This window comes from Dioscorea cayenensis, chromosome 16, assembly GCF_009730915.1.
Source record: "Dioscorea cayenensis subsp. rotundata cultivar TDr96_F1 chromosome 16, TDr96_F1_v2_PseudoChromosome.rev07_lg8_w22 25.fasta, whole genome shotgun sequence".
Taxonomy (NCBI): Eukaryota; Viridiplantae; Streptophyta; class Magnoliopsida; order Dioscoreales; family Dioscoreaceae; genus Dioscorea; species Dioscorea cayenensis.
In genome coordinates this window covers 18568486-18583174 of record NC_052486.1, presented here as the reverse complement: position 1 = coordinate 18583174, position 14689 = coordinate 18568486, and the positions used below count along the sequence as shown (strand labels likewise).

General features: G+C 33.0%; 1 protein-coding gene across 3 annotated transcripts; it reads right to left on the bottom strand.

Annotated features, from left to right (window-relative positions):
- Positions 1-5978: 5978 nt before the first annotated feature.
- LOC120279246 (PGR5-like protein 1B, chloroplastic) lies at positions 5979-14689 on the bottom strand. 3 transcript variants are annotated; one of them, XR_005541847.1, is made up of 11 exons: positions 14411-14689; positions 13393-13511; positions 13207-13303; positions 12970-13070; positions 11243-11299; positions 10672-10748; positions 8407-8458; positions 7443-7553; positions 7164-7261; positions 6869-7040; positions 5979-6338 (listed from the first exon to the last, which is right to left on the bottom strand). XR_005541847.1 is itself a non-coding variant. In XM_039286118.1 (11 exons), the coding sequence occupies exons 1-10, from the start codon at positions 14610-14612 to the stop codon at positions 6971-6973; spliced, it is 984 nt and encodes a 327-aa protein (XP_039142052.1). In that variant the 5' UTR covers positions 14613-14689; the 3' UTR covers positions 5979-6338; positions 6965-6970. The 3 variants fall into 3 exon arrangements, 1 of the variants encoding a protein (XP_039142052.1); XR_005541846.1 differs by having other exon boundaries at positions 6921-7040; XM_039286118.1 differs by having other exon boundaries at positions 6965-7040.

The following is a 14689-nucleotide window of genomic DNA, read 5'->3' as shown; positions in this document are numbered from 1 at the left end:
TTTTAGACCAAATCTACTATGATATATATATATATATATATTATATTCATTATTCTGTTAAGAATTGATCCATCAAAATAGAATGGTAGATGTTACACAAGCATCAAAAGCGAAAAGGTCGTTGTTGGTGCTCAAGGTTTTGTAAATATCATTAGGATAAGAATTAAGTACCATAAATCTATTAAAATGGTGTTGTAATTATTTAGTCCTGTTGAATTTTGTTAGATTGAGTTAATTGTAAATATCATTAAGGTAAGAATTAAGTACCATAAATCTATTAAAATGGTGTTGTAATTATTTAGTCCTATTGAATTTTGTTAGATTGAGTTAATTGTAAATATCATTAGGGTAAGAATTAAGTACCATAAATCTATTAAAATGGTGTTGTAATTATTTAGTCCTGTTGAATTTTGTTAGATTGAGTTAATTGCAAAAGGACGACACATTATCTTAATATTACAGGGTGCTCACCATGGTGGAGTAATTGTTGAGAGGGAGAATCCCCATGCTATTTCATTCATCACTACTAGAGAATTGAATGTATTAGTTATTCTCATTTTAAACTTAAATTATCATAGCATTAACCTTTATTTTATAGCAATGTATAAGATGTTTGTTGTTGTTGATGGTTAGGTACTAAAGAGAAGGAAACTTGCTGTATACCAAACCAATGATAGAGAACAAAGACTTATTACAGAAGCTGAAGCTACAAACTTCTCAACATAGAACAACATAACATTTGCTATAACTCAAGGAAAGCCCTAACTTTGGCGCAAAGAAATAGTCGTTGAGGACACTTTTTATGCTAGTAACTAGGGCAATGCAAGCTTGGGTGGTTTGTTGGACAATTTTAATTTGAGATGTTTAATTTTGCATCAAGAAATCTGATTCATATGCCATTCAATGGTCTCAAAGCAAACATCCATATTACAATAAACAACAAATTCATTTCATAAACAATGTAGTTGGTCATTCAAAATACAATCAAAACTTCATTAACTTGTGAAAGTAAATTTCCCAGTTCAAATTATAACAAACACAAAAACAAAACAATCCTTATGGCCAATTGGACTGATTTGTGGTCACAGAGGCATTGCTGATTCCGATTTTGGTGTTTGGGGGCAATAATGGATGAATAACGAGGGTGGTGCTGATGCAATAAAAGAAAGGAAAATGGTGAAAGAGAGAGGTCGAGATCATGGTTGAGGGTTGGAAGAGAAGTGGTAGCAAAAAGGTCGAGAACCGACACCAGCAGTGCCTAAAGTGCGATGGTGGCCGGATGGCTAGGGCAGCGCCAGTGCTGTGGAGGAAAGGACTGGAGAAGAGATGTAGGAAAAGTTGGTTTAGGGTTGCGGGTTTGGAGACTTTAACACCTCGGATCCAAAATGACATGGTCTTTCCTTTTTTAAAAAAAATAATTTTTAGTAATATTTTATTCTTTTACTTGCCACATAATCGCCACATCAGCATCAATGGATGGAAAAGCTAGCGCCTGTTAGTCTTAGGACTAATCCCAATCAAAATAATAAAGGAATTAATTGAGATCATTAGTCTATGGACTGGAGCGTAGTAGTGGCTGAATAACGAAGGGCGGGCGGTGTTGAGATGCAATAGAGGAAAGGAAAGGGGTAAAATCGAAAGGTCAAGGTCAGGATTGAGGGTTGGAGGACAGAAGTGGTGGCAAAAAGGTCGAGAACCTACACCAATAGTGCTTGAAGTGTGATGGTGACCGGATGGTTGGGGCGGCTCCAGTGCAATGAAGGAAAAGGCTGAAGGGTTAGGGTCTTTAGAAGAGATGTGGGAAAAGTTGGTTTAGGGTTAGAGATTTGGGGACTTTAAGACTCAGATCCAAAATAACATGATCTTTCCTTTTTTATTAATATTTTAATAATTTTTATTAATATTTTATTCTTTCACTTGCCACGTAATTGCTACTTCAAGTAATTGCTACTTTAGCGTCAATGGATGGGAAAGCTGGCGCCCGTACTAAAATTTTCCAATCAAAATAATAAAGGAATTAAATTGAAACATTTCACAATAGAGGGACAAAAAGTTCAGAGTTGAAATATAGAGCTTATCCCACACTTCATATACATAGGATTTATGAGTCAATATATATATATCTATATATATTAACTCATAAATCTAATGTTGTTTGTGAAGTTAATTTTCTTTTTACTAAAACTTGTTTAATGGAATTGCAATATGTTAGGGTTTTATTTTCAAGTATCTTCTTTTAATTTGGAAAGATGTTTTGATATTCTTTGAAGGAAGAGGAAAAATTACTAAACATGGTAAATTAGTGAGATCTTTATGGTGTGTTCTTTGAATCCTCTTCCTAGCATTAAAAGCAAAAAACTTAATCATGTCTTACATAAGAGTTATGGCAAATGAAGGCAAGAATAAAAGTTGAGAAGTCTAACCAAAGTAATTTCCAAGAATGAAAGATACAAATTGAGGATAACCTTAATGGGAACCGTCTTTATTTGCAGTTATTTAGAGAGTAACTATAAAATATATTTGATAAAGATTGGATTTGTGTATGGCAAGCACCATGATCGTTTGGTGGATCCTAAATATGGAAAAGGTAGAACTTTGAAAAAACAAAAACAAACCAAAAGGGATGATCATATTCTTCTTTTTTTATCTATGTGAAGTAGGTCCTAAAATGAGAAAGCAAGATAGGAAAGTCAAAATTTCATGATAAATCTATAAAACATAAAATAAAGCAGTGCGATAAGAACTCAAAAAAGTAAAATGAAATTGAATTGACTTGTATGATCATCGATTATGGGTGTCAGATCTGCTTTGTCCAAAGCATGTCTCTTGTGAGTAGGTCATGCAAAATTTTTCTTTTTTTCTTAAAAAATAATTTCTTTTTTGACCTATTGATGAATCTCTCAATCAATACATTAACACACAAAATAGTATATACTAAACCCCGCATAAAGAAACCAACAAAAGCGCAGATAGATGCAACTCCGATATATTGTCTCCAACTAGGGCAAGTGGTTTTTTTTTTCCTTTAATCATCTCACTTGTTGACGAGCATGCTCTTGCCAATTTGAAAAACAAAAGCTTCTCATATCAATCTAAAAAATGGAGTTTGATAACCAAAATAAAAGGTGCCCCCAAGACCCTCTAAAGTTCTAAGTAGCCTATGTTGTTGCCATCATCAACTTCAGGATAGCACCATTTGTACAAGCCACTTCACTACCTTTGGTTAAACCCCTACGGTCACATAGGTCAAGTTTCTTTGGGTCTAAACCTCTAGTTGCCCCTAAAGATTGGTGCCACACATGCTCCCATCTATTCTGTTGAACCAGCCATCTTGCAGGAGACCTTAATACCTACCTTTGAGCATACATGATACGTCTTCTTGAATACTGTAAGCACCATCACCAACCTTTTCAGATACATGAGCAAGGCTGGCAACATACGAATATGATAATTTCTAGGAAAATATACATGGCCTCCTCCAGCTCCAATCTAACCTTTTTGTTTAGATACCTCAACACATCTTCTCATCTTCTTCCAAGACAGCTATTTCACCAGGAAACATGCATTATGAACAGCTCTACCATTGGCTTTTAGCATCAGAGTATCCGATAAGGACTAGCCAACATAAAAATACCCTTACCAGAATCAGACAATCCAAATCCTTCCATTTGTCGATGAGCTTGAACTTCAAATCCCATTCGTCCATCAGCCCCCTGATGATTGTAGGCCACAATCATCACACTTAATTTTGAACTCCAAAACAGAGATATCTCCATTCATCTAGATGACTACTGATCTTGAATCCTAAACTAAGAGATTTCCTTCCATTTAGACACTATATTTACATAGCCCAATGATGACTCATTGCAACCAAAACAACCCTCACATCGGCTCCTCTAGAGCACTCTTTGACAGTCAAGTAGCCTTACACCATTCCCGCATTTTTTTCCAAAACAAAACTTTCTTGCATCAAGCCACATCAACCATGATCATAATCCAATTTAACGCTCCCTCTCTCGTAAGTTTTACATATACATTATGTCATTGTTTATTTTTTTAAAGATAGATTGAGATTTTATTTTAATTTGAGTTTATATAACATATTATTGATGTACAAAAATGAGCCAACCACATAAATTATAGAAAATAGCTTACCTTGATTTGTTAAATATATGTTGGCATGAACAGAATGCACACACACAAATCCCTTTCTTTTCTAGTTTATAATCAAACCTACACACAATTTATGATTCGCAAGTTTGTAACTAGCTCTTGTATCGCATGATTTGTCCAAATCCTAGCACACCCAGTGAAGATTCTAATCATAGAATTATTGAAAATTAATAAGAATAATGGCTACAATAGAATTTATTTTTGAGTCCATGATTGATGAACGCTAGTGATCTAGTAGATGGGAATTTATACACAATAAATCTCCAATTCTGAAATGTAAAGAACCTCACAAATCAGTGAACATGTACATAACACAAACATCCCAATGGTTTCTTTGACATGGTGCCATTATAACCAGCAATATTTAAAATCAGAAACTAAAAAATAAAAAAAATAAAACCTTTGAATCTTATGATGACCTAACCTAAGTTCACATCTTTGATAATCACTGCTGCTAAAAGTATATGCTGCAACGAAGAAGCATCGAACGCTATGCAATTTCGGCAGTTGTTGCTCTTGCTCTTTTTCTTTTCTTTCTCTCAGAGTTAACTAATTGTCTCATATCAATTAGTACTTAAAACTAAATTTGAATATTTATGCTGATAAGAATCAGCCACATCAAACATATTTCAAGAGAAAGTGTTAGGAGCATATATCCTTTCCATACAGAGATCTTCCTTTCATTGAAGTTATTGTGTTTAGATTTTAGTATTTTTCTTCGAATAAAATCCATTGTTTGTTCTCTTGTTCTTTACAATCTTTGTTGGTCTATCATATGACTTCCAACATTATTTTTAGAGTCTTATATCGGTTAATACCTAAAACTAACTTTGAATATTTGTCTTGAGCATTATTTTTAATTAAAGAAGATCCAGCTAAAAGTGAGATTTTTATGCTCTTAGGTTTAAGATGTGATGAGAAAATGAGGAAGAAAACATTGAAATTATTGGACTAATTATAATTTGACATATATCAAATTGAACTTGAAAACTTAATTATATTAACAAAACAACAACAACAATAACAAAACAATATCAATAACAAGATGTTAGTCCCAACTATTTAGGATCAATTATATAAATCCTTTTCTTCCATGTTAATCTATCAAAGGCCAAATGATTAGATAAACTAAACTTAGACATATCATTTCAATAATGTCTTATTTACAAAACCACCATAAGGTTTTATAATCTAATTGTTTACCAATTGACTATATAAGATGTTTTCACCTTTGTTTTTTTTTTGAACCATGAAAAAGATCTAAAATATAAAAACCATGCTTTTACTACTGCTATTATTTTTTAATAATGTCTTCATATTTGTCAAATTTAGATAGATTCAATTAATTTTCATCTAATTAAATTATTTTATTAAAACAAAACACAAGTACCAATACTAGCATCTATACAAGCCCCCAGAGATGACGGTTTAAATACGACTAATGATATTTGGCACACAAAAGACTTTAAAAATAAACTACTCAAGCGATAGATATGATCAAACTCTTCTTAGCATCACCAACATCACCTCTCTCAATGTTTAAGTTTATTTAGTACTTGGCAAAAAACATTTCCCTGGAGATGCAAGCATATCTTCAGAGTCGCATATGACATCAACAAAGTTAACAGTGCAATACTCATTCAACCTACTCAAACAGTAAAACATATCCAACAATACTTATTTTACTTTACCAATCTGATGCATCTGTTTTGAATCGATTACTATTAACAACACCATGTAACAACAGCAACAATGTTAACGATTGACCATGAACAAAGATGTTATACCATATGCCCGGTCATTCATAAATTTTTCACGGTATGCGAGTTCACTATTTTCTGTTGTATTCATGGTAGTCATCCTTTCTTTCTTTAGTTGCAAAGCAACTACAAACATTCTGAATATCACAATGTGGAAAGGGAGATACGCAAATTTCTACTTTATACAGGGCAGTTGGCATTGATCATCACCTAGTTTATTTATCAACATAACTGAAAAGTACAACGCTGAAACTGAAATACAATATAAATATACACAAAAAGGCTGCGATAAAGTTTCTATTGCTTATAAATACATGAGTATCGAGAGCATTTACCAGAAATCAGTCAGTGCCCAAGTGATGATGGATGTGCAGCATTGAGCTTCAGGCTTCCTTCAATATCAATCTGTAAAACAAGCAAAACATTGTTAAGTCAGGACCTGTTTCAGAAATATTTACCTGATTCAATTTTAAAATTACTCTGTTTTGCTATTATTTGTTTGCCAGATAAAGTCATGATAAAAAGTCAAACAAAAAATGCCAGTTTACGGAGAAGTTTTTTTATTATGTAATTCAAGGATGACAGTGTTTCGAACCATTCAAATCATGCATAATCAAGTCATTTTTACTATTCCACAAACACAAGCAAAAAGTTAGCACAGGTGTAATATTCTTTATATGCTTGCCTCCATTGAGTAATATCAGCATATAGTTAATATGAGTTTGTCTTCTTGCATTAAGGGGGGACTATGCATTCCATATGACAGTGTACATATCTAAAAAGTGAAGTACACATTTTTCCAGAACTACACCTCTATATTTATTTTGGTAATGAATGCAAAGAAATGATTACATGGTAACCATTTTAGTACCAATGTAAAAATAAACTTTAATGCTTAAACAAATGTTGCTATACTACAGGAATCAAAAGGGCACCTATAACAATATAAAATTGAAGATCCAAAATGATCATTCTTTAAAGTCGTACTGTTTCAACACTCATTTCTTGAGATGCGACGGGAGTATAGTTACCCATACTCAGGCTTCACTTGGCTCTGGAAGGGTGATCAAGCGAGCTCGCGAGTCATACACCATGGTGGTTGCGCAACTGATAAAAGCACCTTATGGTTAATGCATAAACTTTAAAAAACTGCTAGTGGTAGTTTCAAATATGATTTACAGAAATCTATTAACCATGTTAACCTTGAATCATCAGGAATAGCTTACTTACTTTGAACACTTCACAGTATTTGTTGAGCCGCCACTGGAGATAGACAATATAGTCCCAAAGAAAGAGACATTTTCTGTACTACAGTTTGGGCAAGGACCCTGGACATTTAAATCTGACTGTGAATCACTTTTTTATGTACACTCCTAAGTTAGCTAACTACTTCATAAATCTTTTTCAAACAATTTAAGCATACAATGCATGATCTGCTATACACATCACACAGATCTAACATAGTTTAAACTTTCAAGCATAATCTAATCAGTATAAAAGTAATAGCACCTTTAGGATCAAAAAGTCCTTCAAAATGGCATTAGTGAATGCCTGTGATAACCAAAATATGAGGGGCACAGCAGCAAACCATGTGAAAATGAAACTGAATGGCTCAGGCAACTGCAAAACAACAAAGATACAAAGTTGAGCATCATAATTAGTATAGGAACAAGAATAATAGATAAAGTTAGTTTAATAAGAAAAATGGATGCTCTCATGTTAAATGGATTCAAATCATTATAACACAGCCCATTTTAACAAATGCCAAGAATTTGAGTTGGCTTCATTGAATTGAAGTGACCAACAAACCATTCACAAGCCAGGACACACATAAAATGCAGATAGGGCAGGTACCAAAATAAATATAAGCAGAAGTTAAAAGTTCCTGGACACAAGTTCAAAACTTCATATCTTAATAAACTACATATTCCAAACTTGATAGGATTTTGTTACACAAATCCACATGGAGTACAAATAGAAGTCTATGGTTTTGGCATTGAACCCACCAACAAGCATCCATATCCCCATTATCTTACACTACTGAAGAAATTTTAATTCTAGATGACTGAAAAAACCAACCACAAACTCTCATGATCATCAATGAAAGAGAATTAATCAAGAACTTACGCCTTATCAGAAGCTAAACAATGCTCTGCAATGCTGAATACCTAATCTAACCTTGCAGACATAATGAATAAACAAAGTAAATATTCTTAACCATCCAATACCATAATCTAAGGTGCCGTTTGGTGGGGGTTAGCTGGTGTAAACAAGCTTGTCCCCCACCCTCCAACAAAATACCTAGGTTTATCCCACAAACTTATTATAGAAGATTTAATTATTTAAATAAATGTATTTATTAGTTAATATTAACAAGCACTTATCATTAACTTAGAATAGCATAATTTCAATCTTAAAATATTTGTTTGACTTCTTGGGAGGAACACAATCTAGAGAAAGAGGAAAATAGTACCTCCAACAGGTAAGTTATTTCAAATCCCGTCAAATCATCTAAAAAGAAAAACCTGTTGGGAAAAAATGCATATACAGTTCAAAGCAGGTTTTGAAGGGATAAAGTAATACATATGAGATGCCAAATTTAAACTATCAATTAAAGATAGGCTAACTGAGCAACTTCAGTTCAAAGCAGGTTTTGAAGGGATAAAGTAATACATATGAGATGCCAAATTTAAACTATCAATTAAAGATAGGCTAACTGAGCAACTTCTTTTAGAAGCATAAAAATACAATAGAGAACAAGACCTGAATAAAAGTACAAGCTAATGGTACCCATTTCTGATATGACAAATTACAAAATTCCCGCAATAAAAAGTTAAAACATATAATAAGCTAAAATCATAAACTTGATACATTTAATAAGGTGTTGATGATTAGATTTCCAAACTTAAAGATAACAAGGGATTTTTGCAGGTGTACCCTTGTCCCTTGAATAAAAGATAATTGCATACATACCCCTGAATAATACATATAATTACATATATATCCCTAGGGTTCAAATTAGTTGAAAAACCATCCGTTAACAAACAACAGATATATAAATGACCATTATACCCTTAGCATATATACCCTTGAAAAATTTTTCAAGTTGTACAAGAGTTATTTTGGACTTTTTGTATATTTTAATCTAAAACCATAGTTAATAAAGTTTGATCAACTTCTGTTAACGGAATCTAACAGTAGGGGCATATCTGCAATTACGTATATTTTTCAGGGGTATAAATACAATTATGTTTTTTCTGAGAGTAAATATGCAATTATAGAATTTTTGAAGGGTTTATAACCAATTTCCATAACAAATAGAAAACAACACAATGAAGTCTGTATGCCTCGGCCTAGGAAGCCCTAGCAAGTAACTTGTAAATAAAACTGAAAAGCCATATGAGGTGAACCAATAACTCAAGTTCTACCCAAACTATTTCTTGGGCATATTTCACGAGATGTGTTCCAATCCCTCCTAAAATAGACTGCATAAACCGTTAGTGAGTTTTTTCAAACCTTCATAATATTCAATTTAGCCATTTTTCTATATTACCCTCCTTTAATCAAAGGAAAATGGAACGTACCCACAGAAGGAAGTTGACTTGGTGTCTGATCAATCTGACTAGTCAGTCCTTGTTTACTTTCTTGTTCTTCCTTCTTGTGTTGAGATTATTTATTTCTTTTATGAGTAAATGACTACAATTTATATCCGCTTTTATTCAAATAAAAAAAAAAAAAAAAAACCAGAAACAATCTTTCCTTCCGTTCCATTAAATAAAAGCAATCGCTCACATCATTAGATTCATCCTGGTCAACATCTCACAAACCCAAAGTATGATAATCAATCTCCGTTAAATTATCATCAAATGAAGCAAATTATCTATTTTATCCAAGGCATTCATTCTTAACAATTTAAAATCTCTACTCTAGTCATCAACCATAGAAGTTAACCCCTCTATCAAAATAATTTTTTGAATCATAAAAACTTTGACTATAAAGAACCAATGACTAAATGGTCAACTAACAAATATTACTCCAGTTTCAACTTTCAAGTTAATTCATCGAATCTCAATCTCAGATCAGCCTAGAAGCACTTCTGAACTTTATATACAAAAAATTCTAGGTATATCGAATGAGCCTGTAATAAGCCATCTGTTTGACACAAATAATCTGGACACACTCTTTGCTTTGTGTCATAATTGAAGTCTCAAAATCGTCACTATCATCAAGTAAGTTGCAATGCATATATTTATTTACTTTTTTAACTTGAAATTGATTCTCAAATTGCTTTAGTATGGATAATATTAAAATAAAATATACTTAACAACATAATTATTTAAAATATCATAAATATTTACTACAAAGAAAATATATATAACTTTCACACTTTATTTTAACATAATAAGATGATAAACTGGGTGATAATTACAACATAATACCTAAGAAGAAGAAAAATTATATGAATTGTTTGAGACAGTTCTCTAGTTCCCTTATTATGCCAATAATTCTCATGCAAGTTCCTTGCTTCAAGACAAGTCCCCAACAATGGCAAATGTACATATATACATAAATTGCCACTCAATCAAACATCATTTAAAAATCTTATAAAGAGTGTTTAAAACAATTTCTTTTGTTGAAAAGGATATTTAGACTATCAACAGAAAACAAAATATGATATTTTTCATAAATGAAAATGAAATTCTCACAGCGATTGTTCTACAGTTATGTTATTACTCACAATCCCAAAGCAACAACTGCAGCTGGCACATTTAACAGGAACATTTTGAAATAGTCAACAGACAAGTCACTGTAGACCTGCAAGATGAATATCCAAAGCATGTCAAAAACAAATTACAACCACCTTTACCATTCTTAAGCCTGAAACATAAGGAAAGAAAGTAACTGTTTGCATGTGTTAGTGAAGTTAGGAATACAACTAACAACTAGAACAATGTTTACTCAACATAATTTTTTAGCAGCTACTCAGTTTCAAAGTCATCGATTGATAAGTACTACAAGCCTGTATAATTGGATAGCAATGTCAATGTTTAGCAAGGCAAATCGTCTCTAGACCCCTGAAATGGTGAACCAATCACATTCCTTGAACTTTTAATAAGTTTTCTCACCTTTCAGACACAATTACTAGAGGATGAAGAATCCTTTTCTTGAATAAAGGGGGAAAAAAGCAAAAGAAAACAGAAGACTTGATAAGTTGAGCGGCAAAGGACGCATTTTATTGAATATGCTGCAGATTAGAAATTGACCAAATTAACCATCATAATGGATCCAAATAAAGAATTATATGTTACCTTCCTGCTTCGAAGACTACAACGTGGGCCTTCTTGTACAATGTCACTTCCCTCTTTCTAAACAAAATTTACCAAAATAAAATGAGAAAGAAACAAAAGAAAGTAAACACACACACATATATATCTGATGAAAACTAAAAGCATTTTATCCGGTTAGCTTGGTAGAGTAAAAAAATCAGAACAAGATATCAGGGAAAAAATTTAATCACAAGTATGGCTTCTTGATTAAAAACTTCTGCCTGTTTCTAACTAGCAAAACACACCCTTAGGGGTGTAAACAACCTGAGCTTAAGTGAGCTCAAGCTCGGCTCAAATTATTCTCGTTCACCTTGAAGCTTGGCGAGCTTGGTTCTTTCAAGCCGAAGCCAAGTTCAAGCTACTAAAGATTGGCTTGAGTCATAAAAAGCCCGGCTTATATATATATGATCTCTGCTTGGAAAGATGTGGAAATATTCAAACCAATGAGCTGTCACAGGAACACAGAACACCAACTTACAAACCAAGGAAGCTTGCAATTGTGTCTATCGTTTAATATCGACCATACATAACATCCTTCATATTATAGTACATAATAAACTATGCTATTTTCAGTTGATCTCACTTAGAGTTGATATAAAGTCTCAAAATATAGCTCAAATTCAGCTAGTTCACTCAATAACAGAGAGGAACTCAAGCAACTTGCCAGCTGCTCGATTGTTTGTTAGGCCTATACATCATTTGACCATCTATACAATAAAAGGCACATCCAAACTTGAAGAAGAGATAGCACTTCCATTAATCAAAAGTGCATTACAGTTTAACTTCTGGATGTTAATATAATGACGAGTAAGGAAACAACATTTTGACCACTAACAGAGTATTATCTGAAACAAAAAGGTTAATCTCTTAAACTAGAACAATTGAAATAAGAGACAGACATCATAATGACAAAATTCGAGGTTATATAATTAAGCACTCAAGCAATAAATCTTCATGTTAACATTTAATGGCATGCCATAGTTTGGATACACACAGTATGAAATTACATACATTACAACAATGGACTATGTCTAGCATTCGGTGTTGAGTATCCAAGAGCATGTGACATGCAAATTTAATTAAAATTGGATAAATTGGATAAGTGGATACATTTGAAAATTAACAAATATACATGTGTGTCTCTCTGTGTGCAAACAAGTTAATCACGTTATTTTTAGGATGGAGAACATCTTAGTAAAAACTTTTCTTTTTTTTAGAAATAGAATGTAAGACGAGAGATTTAAATTATATTAAAATTTTAAATAAAAATAAAACTAAAAATCTTTAAATAATGCAAATATCATTAATTCACTACTAAAAAACTAAAAAGATAAAAGTCAATTTATAAAGATAAGAAAAAGATGAAACAAATTTATGAAGTTTAAACAAATAAAAAAAATAAAATAAAATAAGAAAAACAAGATCTTTCTGTCTAGATAACTTGATGTAAGAGTGGGATCATGTAGAAAATATGGGATCCAAACATATTCCCAAATGTGAAGATATGCCTCCAGTAACACAAACTATGCCTTCTTACTATCCAATAGATTGAAAGATTCTTTCCCTTTTGATGCAACAAGATCTTCACGCTATGATTAGATTATTTTATGTCTATAAAAGCCACACATAAAAATGAAAGTTTTTACAATCAAACACTGTCCAAGATCACAAAATAACCTTTTTCTTCAATTATGAACATCCTAACTCACCCTTAATCTCATCTTCAACTCGTCAAATTCTGCATCTGTCATAATCGGATTGCCCGAAGCATATGCCATCGAAGCTTCCAAAAGCTTTTGCTCATCAGGACCTGATTAGAAGGCAAAATGAAATAAATTGAAGCAAAACCATAATTATCTTTAAGGTTGCTCTAAGTATAGATTTTAGCGACCACCCAAAAGACTGATTTCTTGAATTCAACAGACTCGAGGAAAAATAAGACATACTTAACATAACCACGCTGCTTCCTTCCCACATCAATTCTTCTTTGAGATTATCAAATTCCTCATTTGACATTATCGGCTCTTTATCATAGTAGAATGACTGAAGAAAAATAAACATGTCAGAAGTAATTCAAAAGGTTGCTGCACGACCGATAATTTAAAATCTTTTAAGATAATGGAGCAACTTACTTGTAAAGCTTGCAAAAACTCCTGTTCCATCTCTCCTATCGTCCTCTTCTCAGCTTTCTTATCTAAGCTACAATATGGCAAGATTTTGTCATCAACAACATCATCTTGCTGAACCTGACCTGTAAAGGGACTTTTACATTAGGAAGAATAAAATAATTCATATTCCCCCCATAAGGGCCATAACAATTAAGTACACACAGCAGATTATATCTACACACTCAAATGGAACATGAAACCATCAAATAATAACAATTCTTTAAAACTTGAGCACACACCAATGTTCTAAGTTTCTATTAATTAAACATATTAAATGGAAAAATAAAAGGCAAGTATAGTTCCAAATAATGAACTTTATTACCGCAGCTTATTACCACAAAAAAGGATTAACCATACCAACAACTAGAGCAATATAACAAATATTTGTCTCTTATACAAGCTAGAGGCATACCACACATTGGTTGATCTTAACTAGTACAATGCTCAACTCTTTGTCTAGGTTATTGTCAAACATAAGCATGCCAAAATAACAGCTTGAATACGGTAAGCTACTACTAAATTAACTCTCCCTCCAGCATTATTTAACCATCGTTACTCAATTTCTAGAGCATTTTAGCATCTAGATCAACAAAATCCTCCAAAAGCACCCTCAAAACAAAGAAGGGAAGAATTGCTCTCTTCAGTAAAGAATTCAAATTATAAAATTGTGGAAGTGCATGAGGTTTCATTTTTGTACAGCTACAAAAAGTGACTGGGAAACAACCATAATTTCATGCTAATCTCAATCAACCCCATGAAAGTTTGAGCAATCCAATCAACAAACAAGTAAATACCTGAAAAAAAAAAACAATATACTTCCAATCCTTCTAAACAACAATTTCCTACAATAAATTAAGGGATCACCTCTAACTCTCATCCAAAACCATAAATGAGGCAGCTTTCAAATCAAAAAGCAAGAATCCTACAACCGGATAGATCAAACATGGAAACAAGAAAGAAGAAGAAAAAAGAAAAAAGAAACCTGGTTGATCGGCGACCCGGGGACGACGCAAGAGCACAACCCGGTGGCGGCGATGGCCATGGAAATGAGCCAAACAACGACCAAGAGATCTGCGATGAGGAGAAGAACGAGAGGAAACGAAAGTGCGAAGGAGAGGAAGAAGGGGGCGGGGACGAAGGGTGAGGTGCGAGGCGAGCGGCGAGAAGCCAAGATCGGAGGCCATTGGAGAAGGAGAAAGAGTTGGAGGTGATGGTTGTGAAGTAGAGAATGTGAGAATGGAGCCATGGGGGCAAGGAAGGG

What these genes read in the sequence shown, in the direction of transcription:
- LOC120279246 (XM_039286118.1), bottom strand. Translation starts at nt 14,612, where the DNA reads ATGGCCTCCGATCTTGGCTTCTCGCCGCTCGCCTCGCACCTCACCCTT. An exon ending in AGTTTTTGCAAGCTTTACAA is followed by an intron (nt 13,304 to 13,392) that starts GTAAGTTGCTCC and finishes ATTTTTCTTCAG; the next exon opens with TCATTCTACTATGATAAAGA. An exon ending in GCAGTTGTTGCTTTGGGATT is followed by an intron (nt 8,459 to 10,671) that starts GTGAGTAATAAC and finishes TTTTCCCAACAG; the next exon opens with GTTTTTCTTTTTAGATGATT.